The sequence below is a fragment of the Hylobates moloch genome, unplaced genomic scaffold (genome assembly GCF_009828535.3).
Source record: "Hylobates moloch isolate HMO894 unplaced genomic scaffold, HMol_V3 SCAFFOLD_13, whole genome shotgun sequence".
Classification (NCBI taxonomy): domain Eukaryota; kingdom Metazoa; phylum Chordata; class Mammalia; order Primates; family Hylobatidae; genus Hylobates; species Hylobates moloch.
Genome location: NW_026652288.1, coordinates 65,796,560 through 65,814,248, shown reverse-complemented (window position 1 = coordinate 65,814,248; position 17,689 = coordinate 65,796,560). Strand labels below are relative to the sequence as shown.

The 17,689-nt window shown below is 40.7% G+C and overlaps 1 protein-coding gene and 1 pseudogene across 1 annotated transcript in view; one reads left to right on the top strand and one right to left on the bottom strand.

The window, feature by feature from the left end:
• Nucleotides 1-16,989, bottom strand: part of SELENOT (selenoprotein T) — a 29,665-nt gene extending 12,676 nt beyond the window's left edge. Inside the window, exon 1 of the mRNA XM_032173840.2 lies at nt 16,792-16,989. Within this exon, the coding sequence (XP_032029731.1) occupies nt 16,792-16,928 (137 nt within the window). The 5' untranslated portion in view covers nt 16,929-16,989. The remainder of the gene's footprint in view (nt 1-16,791) is intronic.
• Nucleotides 6,306-6,929, top strand: LOC131380984 (histone deacetylase complex subunit SAP30-like; annotated as a pseudogene).
• Nucleotides 16,990-17,689: the final 700 nt, after the last annotated feature.

Below are 17,689 nucleotides of genomic sequence, written 5' to 3'. Positions count from 1 at the left end.
GACTTTAAATCTGAACTTTTCTTACTTCTGAAAAATAAAGCAGTTTATAAGACAGCCACAACATATTTTTAGACAAGTTTACTTATGCATATTCCTCCTTATGTTTGCTTCCAGACTTGTGAAAACCAAGGAACCTTTTTTCCTATATAATTGCTTTCCCTAAAATAATTTTTCTGTTGTGAAGCAGCAATCACTACTGCTAACAGATGTTTTCCAAAATGTAACATACCAAGGTGGACAAATGTTAAAGGTATACATGGTAAAGAGCTAGTAACCATCACCTCTACCATCTCACCCAGTTCTTTCAAATTATTCCACTCTTTTTGGATCAATGAGTCAAAACTGCCTCTCCCAGTACACCTCCAAATAAATATATGAACATACTAAAAATGTTGCATCAGCTGCCTATCCTTCTGCCCCGGACTAAATGTCCTTAGGAATTAAACCTAACTCCTGAAAAAAAATCTTTCTTTCTTTCTTTTTTTTTTGAGACAGTCTCACCACTCTGTCGCCCCGGCTAGCATGCAGTGGCGCGATCTCGGCTCACTGCAAACTCTGCCTCCCGCATTCAAGCGATTCACCTGCCTCAGTCTCCTGAATAGGTGGGATTACAGACGCCGGCCACCGTGCCCAGCTAATTTTTTTTGTATTTTTAGTACAGATGGGGTTTCACCATGTTGGCCAGGCTGGTCTCGAATTCCTGACCTCATGATCCACCCGCCTCGGCTTCCCAAAGTGCTGGGATTACAGGCATGAGCCACCATGCCCAGCCGAAAAGAAATCTTTTTTTTTTTTTTTTTTTTGAGACGGAGTCTCGCTCTGTCACCCAGGCTGGAGTGCAATGGTGCGATCTCGGCTCACACAAGCTCCACCTCCCGGGTTCAGGCCATTCTCCTGCCTCAGCCTCCCAAGTAGCTGGGACTACAGGTGCCCGCCACCACACCTGGCTAAGAAATCTTAAGTTTAAGTGCTATCACTTTGCAAATCCCTTTCTAGTAATACAGATATACCTTACTATACGGAATCAACTGTTGCAATTGCTTGATTTAAAATATTTTGGAAACAATACTTTTCTAAAAGAAGATCTTGCTTACATATTAGATGATCTATGCATAACAGAAAGGAAATTTCAAAAATACAGCAAAATCTGTTGTCCATGCTATTTCAAATTGATTTTGTGCTTTTTAAAGTCTATCATAGTCTGGGCATCGTGGCTCACATCTGTAATCCCAGCACTTTGGGATGCTGAGGCAGGAGGATCACTTGATCCCAGGAGTTCAAGACCAGCCTAGGCAATACAGTGAGACTCCATCTCTACAAAAAAAAAAAAGAAAAAATTAGCCAGGTATGGTACCACATATCTGAAGTACCAGTTACTCGGGAGGCTGAGGTGGGAGGATCATTTGAGTCTAAGGAGCCAAGGCTACAGAGAGCTGAGATCACACTACTGCACTCTAGCCTGGATGACAGAGCAATATGTGTTCAGTGTCCTAATTCATAGTGCCAACCATCCCACTTTTACCTTCTCTATTACATTTGCTGCTAATTGGAGTCAAATGCCTACTTATATCAAACCTGGGCCCATCATAAACCCCAATCTCTCGCATCTGCATTAAAAGACAACATGAACAAGATCTCAGATATTTACTGTTACAAAATAAATACTTGTTTGTGGTTTTCTATTTTCACAATCTCTCCAATTCACTCTCCCGTTTGATTCACAAGAGCCATCCACGCATAGCGTTGGGTCCCATTTACACAACAAGGCCCAATTCCTTGCCATAGCTTATGTTCCAGAAATACAAACCTGTAACAAGAAGATCCAAACAGAGTTCCTTCTCTAGAAATGAAGAATTGGGATTTTAAAAAGTGACTATCGGCCAGTGCAGTGCTGTAATCCTAGCACTCTGGGAGGCTGAGGCGGGTGGATCACCTGAGGTCAGGAGTTTGAGACCAGCCTGGTCAACATGGTGAAACCCTGTCTCTACTAAAAATATAAAAATTAGCAGGGCATGGTGGCGCGTGCCTGTAGTCCCAGCTACTTGGGAGGTTGAGGCATGAGAATCACTTCAACTCAGGTGGCGGAGGTTGCAGTGAGCCAATACCGTACCACTGCACTCCAGCACTCCAGCACTCCAGCCTGGGAGACAGTGAGACTGTCAAAAACCAAACCAAACCAAACCAAAACAAACAAACAAAAACAGGTGCAAACACTTTGAATGAAGACAAAAAGCGTGCTCAGTTTTTTTTTGTTGTTTTTTTTTTTTTTTAAGTTGCAAAAGCAACACTACACAAATAGTAGCTTATCAGGTTAAGGAACTGTAGTATATGAGACCAGGTGATTTCTCTTACAGCTTTCTCACTCTTAGAGCATTACAGTGTCTACCAGTGTAGAAATACACACAAAATGAGCCTAACATGGCTTCTAAGACATGGAGGGTCCTGGCTTCTTTATTGGGTTTATTCAAATGTCACCTGAAATCAATCTACAACCAACAGGTAAAAGTGCAAGATAAACAGGAAATAAGCGATCCTTCTGCCTCAGTCTCCTCAATAACTGGTACCATAGGCATGTGCCACCATGCCCAGCTATTTTTAAATTTTTTGTTGAGATGAGATCTCACTATGTTGCCCAAGGTGGTTTCAAACTCCTGGCCTCAAGTGATCCTCCTGCTTTGGCCTCCCAAAGTGCTACGATTATAGGCATGAGTTACCATGCCTTTCCTGAATTTGTTAAAACAATTTTTTTTTTTTTTTTTTTTAGCATTTCCATCATTACTAAATAACAGAAGAGATTTAAGACTAGTTATAAGAAACACAGGCTGGAAAGAGATGAGGAACAAAAGGAACACAGACTGAGAGAAACAAATGCACTCTGAATATAATATTCCTTACATATCCAGCCTGCATCTCCCAAAACAGTCCTCCAACTCAGCTCCGTTATTTGCTTTTTCTATTACAACTGGGCTTACCACCACATGCCCATAGCTGCCTTTCAACTATTATAATTGGTATGCTGCTTTCCACCTATCCTTCCTCCAATCAATTCAGCTGCCTGAGTGTAGATTCCATCATAGTATTCACCTGTGTAAAACCATTTCTCACTTTGGCTGGGTGCAGTGGCTCACGCCTGTAATCCCAGCACTTTGGGAGGCCAAGGCAGGTGTATTGCTTGAGCTCAGGAGTTCAAAACCAGCCTGAGTAACATGGTGAAACCCCGTCTCTACAAGAAATACAAAAATTAACTGGGCATGGTGGCATGCACCTGTAGTCCCAGCTACTTGAAAGTAGACATTCAAATAGCACGTGATTAATATTGACACAGGCCCACTTTATTCAAATGACAATGAATTATAGAATCAATTTTAACAAATGTTTTATAGAAGTATTTATATGGTCTATATAATTTCAATTATTTTCCCACTTCAAGCCCTCTGTGAAACATCTCATAAATTCTAAATAAATAATATCCATTTCTTATAAAAATGATTTTAAAGTTCTTCCATCTTCTTACCTACTGGATTTTTGTTCTCTTACCTCTTTCCTATACCTATCAAGGTTCATCTTAATTACTCTGGCTTCTTTAAATATTCTTCCTAGCTGAACTAACCATGAAAGAGAAACCCTGGATCCTAGTTCTAGCTCTGTCACTAAATAAAAATCTTAGATAAACCTACAAAGTCTACTTTTTGTATTTTCATGTGTAAGATCCTTTCTAGCTTTAAATTCTACACTACTGCCTTCTAAAATCCTCCATTAAAAAAAAAACAAAAAACCCCACCTCCATTTCTAGTCACATCTGCCCTGCTTTTCCAAGCAAGAAACTTCAGGTATATTTATTTTGACTAACATTTTAAATCTGACAAGCTAATCTGTAGCTTCTAAGAATTACTAATAGGAAGGATGTGCCTCACTTGAGCCTCCTCTCACTAGTCATCCCCCACCTGCCTCCATTCACAGCTCCTAAGAATCTCCAACAGAATAGCCAGCTAACTTGAATAAAAGTTTTATATATCTATTTTCTTTGTACTTGTTAGCATTCTCATTTTATAATGTTTACTATAACAGCATCTATAAGCCCAATTTATCTTTTTCTGGCACTGTGGTGCCAATACTCAAAACTGTTCAATAGCACCTTACCTTCTCTTGATCCCAAAGCCTTGGATTTAAAAAAAAATAAACCTAAAGTGTATTGTCCCTTGATGAATAACTGCATGTGCTTTCTCCTGTGGCCAGGGTGGCTTCACTACCATTCATCTTTTGCATCTTGTACAAAACCAGTAACATATCTATCTGTACCTGTAACTACTGCCAGTCTTCAAGAGCAGAAGAGCCATCTTGCAAAGATCCTCTCTCCAAAAAACCTGTGAATCAATCAAGTGGCCAACACACCATGTGTTGAGAATCTTAAGAAACCTAATGAGATGAATGCACCATCATGTTAATTAACCCGAACCTCTCAATCATCTCTGGGTCTTTTTCTCTAAAAAACAGACAAACAAACAAACAAAAAACCAAAATGTTCCCATCTTCTGCATAATTTAGTGAAGAGAATGTCCCTAAAATATTTAACCTTTGCTGCATCAGATTTTACAATTATCTTCCTTTATTCGCTTTTGTGCAACTGCAATTTATATCACATAACACTCCACGAAACAAATCAAAAAATGTATTAAGATGTTTGTACTATGTCCACTCATATTTTTTTTTTCAGAAAACTACCTTAAGACTAGTAAGTTATTACTAGGCAATGCTTTCCACATATAACAAAGAAACATGCTTTAACAGTGACTTAAAATTTTAACAAGTATGTTGTGCTATGGTTTGAATATGTCCTACAAAAAGCATAGGATGAAAATAATCCTAATGTAACACCGTTGGGAGGCAGGGTCTAATGGGAGGTGAGGCTGCAAGTTCAATCACCTGCTTTCGCTTGCCCTCTCTTTGACCGTCCACCATGAGCTGACTCAGCAAGAAGGCCCTCACCAAATGCCAGCACCTTGACAGTGGACTTCCCAGCCTCCAGAACTATGAGAAAGAAATTTTTCTTTATAAATTACCTTGTCTGTGACATTCTATTATAGCAACACCAAACTATGACAGTTTTTTTATGTCTAATTCTGCTCAAAAATCTATAAATCTTTCAGACTCTTTCAAGAAGATACAGTAAAAATGTGAATAATGCCAAGAACTCTAACTTAGATCTTGAAAAATAAGATAAGCTGGAGTTTGTGTGTGGGGAGGGATTCTGTCTAGAGTCACAAACAATCTTAATGAGAAATATAAAGTATCTTTTAAAAATTCTGCTTCAGAAACATGACTTTTTGGTTTTAGACAATATGTCTAATTAAAAGAATAAAAGCTAAAACAAAATGAACTTTGTGCAGAATAAAACAAAAGTGGCTTTTTAACTATGGGCAAAATAAGATGGACAAAATAGGCTTACCAACAGTTTCAACTCTTATTTCTGTTCTGACTCACCAACAGGAGAAACAACATTAAGATTTATCAGATACCTATGTCCTTGAACAAACTAGCTAGCTAGCTATATTCTTACTAAACCCTCAAGACAATCCTGTGAAGTTCTATCATGCCCACTTTATAAATGAGCAAATAAACTCAGATAGGTGAACTTGTTTTAGTCATATAACTAATAGGTGGCTGATCCAGAATATGAATCGAAATTATGTGAGACCACCCAAATTATATGACACCAAAATCTATCCTCAAAGGATATGTCTTAACATCAGAAAGAATGACCAACATTAAAAAATATATATATAGCCGGGTGTGGTGGCTCATACCTGTAATCCCAGCACTTTGGGAGGCCGGGGAGGGCCAATCACTTAGGGTCTGGGGTTTGATACCAGCCTGATAAACATGGCCAAACCCTGTCTCTACTAAAAATACAAAAATTAGCTGGGCGCGGTGGCCGGCGCCTGTAATCCCAGCTACTCAGGAGGCTGAGGCAGGAGAATCGCTTGAGCCGGGAGGCGGAGGTGACAGTGAGCCAAGATTGCGCCACCGCACTCCTGCCTGGGCGACAGAGTGAGATTCTGTCTCAAAAAACAAAAACAAAAAAAGGCTGAAAACCCCATGTGACAGTGAGCTCGGTCTCCACTCCAGGAGACGCTCGACTCTGCGTCCCGGCCCTCGGCACTGTCCACTGTTTCGGCGCCAGCAGCAGCAGGCCCAGTTGGTGTTCTGCCATGCAGCTAACTTGGTGTGCAGAGTGAATTGCCGCAGACGGAGCGGCCAGGAGAGTGGGGATTTCTGTCAGCACCGGTACCCCGGAGCTCGGAGACATGAACGGCTTCACGCCTGATGAGGTGAACCGCAGTGGGGAGGCGGCAGCCGCAGTGGCCGCTGTGGTTGCCACTGCCTCGTCCGCGAAATCGGAGCTGAGGGGCGCAGGGGCGGTCTCAGCGGCTGGGCCCCCGGGGGCGGCCAGGCCGGGCTCCTGGCAACAGTGCTGCCTGCGGAGGATGGTGAGCGGTGCGGTAGGGCGGCAGGCAACGCCAGCTTCAGCAAGAGGATACAGAAGAGCATATCCCAGAAGGTGAAGATCAAGCTGGATAAGAGCGCAGGCATCTTTACATATGTGACTATCATAAAAACTTAATTCAGAGTATTCGAAACAGAAGAAAGAGAAAAGGGAGTGATGATGATGGAGGTGATTCACCTGTTCAAGATTTGATACCCCAGAGGTTGATTTATACCAATTACAAGTAAATACACTTAGGAGATACAAAAGACACTTAAAGCCACCAACCAGACCAGGACTTAATAAAGCATAACTTGTTGAGATAGTTGGTTGCCACTTTAGGTCTATTCCAGTGAGTGAAAAAGACACCTTAACATATTTCATCTAATCAGTGAAGAATGACAAGAACAAATTAGATCTCAAGGTTGATAGTGGTGTTCACTAGATGTGGAATTGAGACTAAAAACTTGGATGTTAACACTGTTTACCGCTTTTTCACATGTAGAAATGTTCTTTGTGTATTTTTTCTACAAAAGATTTTCTGATTTTATTTTGTTTCTGACTCTAATAATTGTTGGAAACTCATGTAAAATTAGCTTTCCTAAATTAAAAACTATTTTAAATAAAGGTTATTACTATTTTAAAAAGAAAAAACAAATACACGCACACACATGACTCATGATGCAATAGTACTGTGGCAAGACCATTAAATACAGAGTCAGGAAATCAGCTCTCTCACTGACCAACAAGACAATGGTCAAGTCCATTAACCTTCTTTTGTCACAGTATCCACACCTGTACAATGAGGAGGATGACACCTGCAATACACAGGTAGTTCTCAGAGTACTCAAGAGATAAGGCATGTAAAAGTGACACATGTATGTAGGTAGGTTATCACCATTATTAGAAAAATGTTAACAGCATCTGGATACTTTAAATGTTAGTAAAACATTTTTTAGTCTCCTTTCCTGAAGGAGTTCACAATCTAATTTCAGAGAGACAAATACACAGCAAACCCTGGGGAACAATTATAAGGTAATGCAGAAGCAAGCCCAGAAAGCAGTGCACAAATTACAAACACAAATTAAAGAGCAAGGAGAGAAAGAACAATAATTTCACTGGTGTATCTTTCTATCACACTTCTCTTAGGTCATCAATTATGTATATTCTATCCTTTCCTTCTCTCTACCAGCAAAATTGAAAATAATGAAACATGAACCCAGTCTAATAGACTGATCGAAATGTTAAGACTGTTTCTGGTTACTAAGATGCAAACTTGAAGAAAAATCAAACACAGTGACATCCTGAATTTGTAGTGCTGAGATAACCAAATCAAATCAACCATAAGTAGTTCTGCTTAATGACACAACTACTTATCAAATGAATACCTTGTCAAAATGAAAAGAAAAGGGTACCTTTATACCTAATGAAAACACTGTCTTGCTTGTGGTACAAATGCTAGGTTTCATAATGCCAAACTATAACAAAATTAGTTAAGCTACCTTCAAAAGTAAGCACTGTAATATGACAATAGAGACCAATCATAAGTAAAACAGTTGGGTTCCATTTTCATTCACATAACTACTAGGAATCTTTGATATCATTCACTCTGTTCTTCATTTTTTTCTACCAGCCAAAATTACCTTTTAAAACATTAAACTAATGAAATTCTCCAGTGTAATGTAATTTTGGTACATAGCCCCTATCAAATGCTTACTCAAATTCTGAAATCACAAAAATTCACAAAACTAAATCCTACCAAACACTGACACTTTAACCAACAACCTAATGACAAAATCTAGGAGAAAACTGTATTAATTATAAGGTAGACAGAAAGGTCAAGATTAAGAAAAATTACCTAAACTCTGCTTCAGGAAAATTTCTATCTGAAAGCTCACAGATCTAAGGCTCATCCCAAAGGGAGAACCGAATAGCTGGTCAACTTCAGTGAAGTAAGATGCTATCCATGCTCCCATTCCCAACTCTCTATATCCTGACAGAGGACGTGTTAAAAAGAAAGAAAACACCAAGGCTGGGCGAGGGGGCTCCTGCCTGTAATCTCGAAACTTTGGAAGGCTGAGGCAGGACTGCTTGAGCCCAGGAGTTCAAGATCAGCTTTGCCAACATGGTGAAACCTCCCCTCTACAAAAAAATACAAAAATTGGCCAGGCATGTAGTGCGTGCCTGTAGTCCCAGCTACTTGGGAGGTTGAGGTGGGAGAATGACTTGAGCCTGGGCAGTCGAGGCTACAGTGAGCAATGACTGCACCACTGCACTCCAGCCTGGGTGACAGAGTGAGACCCAGTCTTAAAAAAAGAAAAAGAAAACATCAACAGAGTAAGTAGCAAGGGTGTGTCAGAGTTTCAGGGCAGCAGGAAAAAGACTAGCAGTAGCACAGAGAATTCTGGAAGTTTATAGTCCCACCTGTAGAGGCACAAAGGCCAGGCCGAAAAGTTACTGATGGCGCAGTGTATTCAAAACTTAAGTTTTACCCTCAACAACTTAAACAAAGGAACATACCTCAAAATAGTAAGAGCCATCTCTGACAAACCCATAACCAACATCATACCGAATGGGCAAAAGTTGAAAGCATTCCCCCTAAGAACTGGAACAAAACAAGGATGTCTACTCTCACCACTCCTATTCAACATAATACTAGAAGTCCTAGGCAGAAGAATCAGGCGAGAGAAAGAAATAAGTTATCCAAATGGGAAAAGAGGAAATCAAATATGTGTCTGTGTTGACGATTTCTTTTCTTTCTTTCTTTCTTTTTTTTTTTGAGACAGAGTCTCACTCTGTTACCCAGGCTGGACTGCAGTGGCACCATCCTGGCTCACTGCAGCCTCTGTCTCTGGGGTTCAAGCGATTCTCTTGCCTCAGCCTCCCGAATAGCTGGGATTACAGGCATGCATCACCATGCCCAGTTAATTTTTGTATTTTTATTTTTAGTACAGACAAGGTTTCACCATGTTGTCCAGGCTGGTCTCAAACTTCTGAGCTCAAGTGATCCTCCCACGTTGGTCTCCCAAAGTGTGGAGATTACAGGCGTGAGCCACCGCCACCAGTCTACTGTTGATGTATAATTCTACACCTAGAAAACCCTACAGATTCTGCCAAAAGGCTCCCAAATCAGGTAAATTACTTCAGTCAAGTTTCAGCGTACGAAAATCAGAGTAGCACCAGTTGTGATGGCACACACTTTATAGTCCTAGCTACTCCAGGGATGAGGCCGGAGGATCAACTGAGCCCAGGTGTTGAGGCTGCAGTAAGCTGTGATTGTGCCACTTAACTGATTTTGTTATAGTTTGACATTATGAAACCTAGCGACTCCAGCCTGGGCAACAGAACAAGACCCTGTCTCAAAAAAAAAAAGAGTAGCATTTCTATACAACAATAACGTTCAAGTGGAAAAAACAAATAAAAAATGCAATCCCATTTATGATAACCACAAAAGACATAAAATACCTAGGAATACTTCTAATCAAGGAGATGGAAGACTCTATAAGGAGAACTACAAAACACTGCTGAAAGAAATCATAGATGACACAAACAAATGGAAAAACATTCCATGTTCATGGATTCTAAGTGTCAACATCATTAAAATGTCCAGACTGCCCAAAGGAATCTTGAAGACTCAACACAATTCTTATCAACTTACCAACATCATTTTTCATGGAATTAGAAAAAACTATTCTAAAATTCATATAGCACTAAGAAAGAGCCAAAACTGCCAAAGCAATCCTATACTACAAAGCTACAGTAACCAAAACAACATGGTACTGGTACAAAAATAGACACATAGAACAATGGAACAGAACAGAGAACCCAGAAATAAAGCCACACACCTACAACCAAAAATGGGGAAAGGACCTCCTAATCAATAAATGGTGCTGGGAAAACTGGCTAATCATATGCAAAGAATGAAACTGGACCCCCACCTCTCACCATATACCAAAATCAACTCAAGATGGATTAAAGATTTAAATGTAAGACCTCAAACTATAAAAATCTTAGAAGAAAACCTAGGAAATATTCTTCTGGACACTGGCCTAGGCAAAGAATTTATGACTAAATCCTCAAAAGCAACTGTAGAACCAGAGGGCTCCAACTACACCCTTAAGTGACAAAGAAAGAAAAGATGAACATGTATACATGCTTTCACTTTTTTACTTTACACCTCTTAACAGTACAAAATAAAATAACAGAATATCAGAGGTAAACTGGAATGCAATCATCCTTGTTTTACAGGTGAACATCTTCATTTTACAAATGAGTAAACTGAGAGCTAAAGAGATTAAATACTGGACCAAAGTGGCTCATATCTGTAATCCCAACACTTTGGGAGGCCTAGGTGGGCAGATCTCTTGAGGCCAGGAGTTTGAAACCGGCCTGGCCAACACGGTGAAACCCCATCTCTACAAAAAATACAAAAAGTAGCTGGGCATGGTGATGCACACCAGTAATCCCAGCTACTCAGGTGGCTGAGGCAGGACAATCGCTTGAACCTGCTAGGTGGAGGTTGCAGTGAGCTGAGATTGTGCCACTGCACCCCAGCCTAGAGGACACAGCAAGGCTCTGTTTCAAAAACAAACAAACAAACAAACACACAAACAAAAAACAGAGAGATTAAATACTGTATCTAGTGTCATTCAGAGAAGAGGCACATACAGTAAGAATCTAGGCCTCTGAACTGCTAGTCCAGTATACAAGCAATTTCCCAGTAATTGTACTGATCAAAATTTAGGGGTTATCTTGGTATTTCTAAATAATATATTCAACTCATTGTCCAGCATTTGCCTTAATGGCAAACTGTTAGGAAATTATGTTTCAATTTTCTGTAAAAGGATAAAAACCTTTAAGATCATTCAGTCATGTTTACCTATATCTAAAAGCTTTGAACTGAGTACTTAATTCATTATTAAGTGGAAACAACTATTATGTGCAAGGTGTTCAATTAGATGCTGCAGCTATTTTTTTAATGGTAACACTCTACTACTACTAATCTGCTATCTACACCAACTTCTTACTACTCCTTTATTTCATTGATACCAATAAGCATACTTTTCCATATTTAGCATCTCTAATTTTTCTTTTTTTAAAATTAGAGACAAAGTCTCGCTATGTTGCCCAGGCTGGTCTTGAACTCCTGGCCACAAGTGATCCTCCCACCTCAGCCTCCTGAGTAGCTGGAATTTACAGGTGTAAGCCACTAAACCTGGCTATATGTAGCATCTCTATAAATTAAAAAAACAGTAACAAACAAAAAAAGCCACAGGATTTATCTTATAATCATTAGTGTGTCCATTTAAATGGCAGTATTTTTTTCTTCTAAATGGCATACAAAATCATGGTACATCTTACAATCCATTATATATTTTAGGTTTGATGTAATAAAGTAACTGTTAATTTAAGTTTTTGAGTTTCAGTTATCATGGCTATTTTGGAGATAAAAATTTCTTTGTGGGGGTTTTCCCCTGGCTACTACGTCCTCAGTCTTCAAAAATCAGGATTCCTTCCCTCCCACCAAAAACATTCATAAAACTTTTTATTTTAATTATCATTCCAGTGAATGGTGTAGCATCACCACAGAACTCAGGAATCATCTTTGACATCTCTCTTTGACTTCATGCCACCTCTTTTCTTCATGCCACCACTATCTTTGACTTCATGCCACCTCTCTTTCCCCACAAACATACACAATTCATCATTAAGAGCTGTTAAATTTACCACATAAAGATCTCTCAAATACATCTCTTTCTATTTCTACCACCTCCTTACTTTTCCAAGTTCCATCATCTCTTGCCTGGACAACTCCAAAAGCCGCCCTAAATGGTTTCCCATCAATTCTTTGTCTCCTGGAATGTCTTTTCCAAATGGAAACCAAACGGTCTTTGTTAAGCATGGCCTGCCAGACCCTCAAGCTCTTAACGGCACCTTCTTTTAGGTCTCAGGTCAGTAGGCTTAGGCTTCTCTGGTAAAACTGTGGTCTTTCCTACTATAAGTACACTGAACGTGTTATTCCCATTGCCTGGAAAGTTCCCGCCAAATAAATCTTATCCTTCGAATCTCAGTTCAAAGTTCATTTCCTCAAGGAAACCTTCCCTGATCCCGACTTGGTATTTCAAAGTTCATTTCCTCAAGGAAACCTTCCCCGATCCCGACTAGGTATCTCATACCACCACATAATCTTTCTTCACAGCACTTAACACAAATTGAATTTTATGTGTGTGGTCAGTCCATGGATTAATGGCTGCACTGCTCTTGCCTGTGAAGTCCATGAGAGCACTGAATTGAATTCTCTGCAGGAAGCAAAGTGCCTGCACAGAGTAAGTGCTCCAATATCTGTTGAATATGCAAATATCAAGTCTACAGTAACCAATATGATCTCTGTAACTCACAATTTCTCCAATTCAGCATTTTACTACCAATCTTGATGAGTATCAACATCCAAATCAACCTTAGGTCTTTATTTTCTTGCTGTCATACTATGAAAGCCAAGGCTGAGTAGTTGTAAATTTAAATAAAAATCTGTTTTGGTAACAGTTGTTTCATTTACCTCTTAAAACTACATTTAGAAGTTGGCTGTCCTAAAATTACAGCAGTAGATTCTCAAACTAACAAAACTTTGAAAATCCTGCCATATTCTACTTATGTTTTGAAATCTCAATTTCATTTAATCTACAATTCTCAGCAATTCAGTTGTCAAATGTTCAAGTAAATATTAACTGTAAAGGGTTGTAGCCAATAATCTCTTTAAACTGCAACTAATTAAATGCTGTAGATCTGATTACATGTTAAATCGCATATATGGAGAAAGTAAAGTATGTATGACAAACATCATGCCTAAGAGTAACTATCAATACAAATTTATAAAAATCAATAAAAGGAAAACACGAAAAGAGAATTTCAGCCGGGGGCAGTGGCTCAAACCTGTAATCCTAGCACTTTGGGACGCCAAGGTGGGTAGGTCACTTTAAGGTCAGGAGTTCAAGATCAGCCTGGCCAACACGGTGAAACCCCGTCTCTACTAAAAATACAAAAATTAGCCAGGCGTGGTGGTGCACACCTGCAGTTCCAGCTACTCAGGAGGCTGAGGCATGAGAATCTCTTGAGTCCAGGAGGCAGAGTTTGCAGTGAGCTGAGATCACACCACTGCACTCCAGCTTGGGCGACAGAGCAACACTCTGTCTCAAAAACAATGGAATTTTAAGCTCTAATTAGAGAACTTCCTTTTTCTATGTTAAATGTTAAACGTCCAAATAAGTGGAATAAATTTTTTTCCAAGTATGATGCCAATATAATCAAAAGTATCTAATTATATTGCTCAATCGATATAATAAACCACAGACTCAGATACACAAGTAATACTATGCCAGTCTGGTAGGCTTCCTGAGATGGTCACATCTTTAGCATGCTTAATTCCTGGCATATAGCAGGTATTACACACAGCCTGGGCAACATGGCAAGACCAGGTCTCTACAAAAAATACGAAAATTAGCCAGGCGTGGTAGTGCACGTCTGCAGTCCCCGCTACTTGGGAGGCTGTGGTGGGAGGATCATTGGAGCTCAGGAAGTCAAGCCTCCGTGATCATGCCATTGCACTCCAGCCTGGGTGACACAGCGAGACTCTGCCTCAGCAAAAAAAAAAAAAAAAAAAAAGGAAGAAAGAAAGGGAAAAAAAAAACGAGAATACGAAACTGTCTTAAGGTACTCTACAAGCTTGATCTCTCAGCACTATGTTGCTATTTTGTTGACTAACAATTGCAAAGGTGGTACAATTACCAGGTGATAGATATATTGAGGTATAGTTATTTTTGATGAAGTACTCATGATCAATATAAGGGGAAAAAGTCAGTGGAAATGAAGGTAAAATAGTTCTGTTTTGATTGTTAGCAGTGGTAATTAATGAAAAACTGCATTTTATAATACTGACTTCAAATGGAATTTTACAATTCTCATGTTTATCCTCAAATGTATTAGCTTCCTGTCCTTTCTCAAACAAACTTGCAAATTAATGTCCACAAGATTCTAGCGAAACCAGAAACCCAATATTCACTTTACCATAAACAGATTAATCTCTGGGGTTAAAAGCTAAACAAGCTAAGTTGATCTGTATTTGGTGGGTCTTATTAATAAAGTTATTTCCCATCTACAGATTAAACAAAAAATGATCTCCGGTGGATAGTGTCAGAAAAAAATAATTTTAAAAATGGAAGCATTTTTGTTATATAACATGCTCAGTGTGACTGTATAAGAAAATTATTAGACTTTTGGGACAGGTCTGTACTTAAAAACAAAGAAAAACAGAGTATCAAAAGTTCAACTGAAGTACTTACTACTTTTTTTTAAAGTTTAATTTGAAGGACTGAATGCCCTTCCCTACCTTTGTTTACACATTTTGAAAACCTTGCTATCAATAGCCTTGGTGGAATATACACCTGGTAAATTATTGTGACAAATGTTCCAAAAAAAGCAAAAGTAAAAGGGGTATTTTGGAAAAGCAAAAATGCAACCAAGAGATAAAGTAGGATACAGAAAAATTATATAATTTGAAAACTGCAGTTTTTTAACTACTTAAATCCGTAAGTATCACAACCCTTAACAATCTTTAGGTTGGTAAAATGATTACCACCTTCTAATTTAAAAATTAAGGAAAAAAGTTAATGGTTAAACCATTCTCCCATTTGCAGTATTACATGAAAGATGATATATTCTAGGCACATAGTACACTGTACAGGGAGGTTTTTTTTTTTTTTTTTTTTTTTTTTTGAGACGGAGTTTCGCTCTTGTTGCCCAGGCTGGAGTGCAATGGCCCGATCTCGGCTCACCGCAACCTCCGCTTCCCAGGTTCAAGCGATTCTCCTGCCTCGGCCTCCCAAGTAGTTGAGATTACGGGCATGCGCCACCACGCCAGGCAAATTTTTGTATTTTTAGTAGAGACGGGGTTTCTCCATGTTGGTCAGGCTGGTCTCGAACTCCCGACCTCAGGTGATCCGCCAGCCTCGGCCTCCCAAAGTGTTGGGATTACAGGCGTGAGCCAGCACGCCCAGCCTTGTTTGTTTTTAATCAGGAGAAATTGCAATGTTTTTAGTTTTCACTCAAAAAATAAAGTCTCACCATCTTATTTTCTAACTCAAACATCACCTTAAGCCGATTTTTTAAAATTATTTTAAAGATTTGCTTGGTCTTCAGTAAGTAAAAAGCTAGTTGGAGAAGTAGAAAATCTAAACCTTAATATACTAATACATGAAGTTGTTAAAAGAAGGTTTTAAATGAATGATGTCCAACACCAACATTCCAAGTTCTGATAGACTCTGATGATTTACTAATCTGGCTATCCTGGGATGGTCAGTTTATCCTGAGAAAATGTCATCTTTGGAGGTGTAAGATTCTCATTTCTATAATTTTACAATTTTGGTGTTTTTTCCCCAATCTTCAGAGCCTTTCAATCCCCACCCGCAACCCCACTTACCGTATAAAATGCATCATTGCCCTGCTTCTAACGATTAGGTTAAAAACAAAATCATTTAAAGAACACTGTCGAAAACTGCCGAGATCTGCTGAATACACAAGACAACTGAAAGGTAGAACGAGATGCCAGAGCAGGCAACTCCTGGGAGGCAGGTGAGGGAGGAATGCGAGCGAACTGTCAATGTTTAGAAGAACAACGTGCTCCTTTTCTGACACTTTGGAAATGGCAAACAGAACCAGCATCCCCAGACCTCCCCTCCACCCCCTCCAGCTGACAGACGCCCCATTCGCAAACTCAACAGTCCCCCCAGCAAGTCCAGGAGAAAAACGGCGTCTGTCACTCCCGGATCCTCTCCAACGACAGGAATTAACCTTCATCTAGCCAGGCAGCGAAGCCGCCCGGCATTACCCCGGAAAAGAGGGCACAAAAAGTGAACTGACAAACGCTTGGCGCTCCGCCGCCGACGCGGCGCCTACTCATCCCCATCTCCGCAGGCAGCCGGGGTGGCTATGGCGTGACGCCGCCGACCGGTCCTCCGTACTAACAGGTGTTCCCCTGTCTTCGCCTTTCGGCATTTAACCTTCTCGCGCCCTCCTTCCCCATTCCCACTGTTCTAGGAGGCAAAAAACAAGTGAGCAGTTGTACCTGGAAAAGGAGGGCGGCCGGACCGCGCTAAGAAGGGCCCGCGAGAAGGCTGGCTATGGAAGGGCGCCGGCACCGTTCTACGAGGCCAGCGAAGATGCGGCCATCTAGGCCGCGAAGCCGGGGCCTCGCGTAGCCAATGGCGCCGAGTAGAGGCGCGGCGGGGTGGCCGGGGCGCAGTGCACATACTCACCAAATCTGGAACTTGAGCAGCGGCCCCGTGGCGTACTGCATCTTTAATCTCTTGCTGGGCACGCCGCCCAGATTGGCCGAGGCCTCGCTCTGGACCATCGCAGACGCCGCCACCAGGAGAAGCAGCAGAAGCCTCATCTTAAATGAGCCAGCCGCTTCCGCCGCTCTCGGACAGACTGCAGCCAGCCCAAAGCCCAGGCGCGAGCTGCTCCCCACTGCGCAGGCGCGATCAGCCAAGGTCGGGGGAGGGGAGCAGTAATGCGCCTGCGCGGCCCGGCGCCCGCGCACACTCCTAGAGTGAAGAGCCGACCTGTTTCACTGTCCTGACTCACCACCATCTTGGTAGAGTGCAAGACTCTGGGACGGCATGAGAAAGGCAGAGAGGGAGCAAAGGAGCTGGTGGGGTGTCACGGGGCCTATGTATGAGGCAGATGTGAGTTCTGCATCCAGTTGTGCAATTTATCCATTTACTTGCCTGAGACACTTGGAAACACAAACACCTACTTCATAGCCTTGATTCAAGTGTTGGCGGATAGAAGGGAGGAGACTCTTGACCCTCAGAATGGTGATGCTGAAATTTTTTGGGTGCGCTGTTATGGCCTGTTCTTTGATCTTACAACATTGCTTTCTCCTAAAAGAATATTAAACATAAGTTTTAGGAAACCTTTGGACAATTCCGAACATATCCAAAAATAGAATAACTACCTTAGCAAGCTTTGACAGTTACTAACATTTTGACAATCTTGATTTGTCTATATCTCTAAACACTTCTTCCCTTCCTAGGCATATTTGGAAGCAAATCTCAGACATAATATCATTTCATCTCTCTATATATATTTTTAAACATGGTCTGTCACCCAGGCTGGAGTGCAGTGGCATGATCATAGCTTACTGCAGCC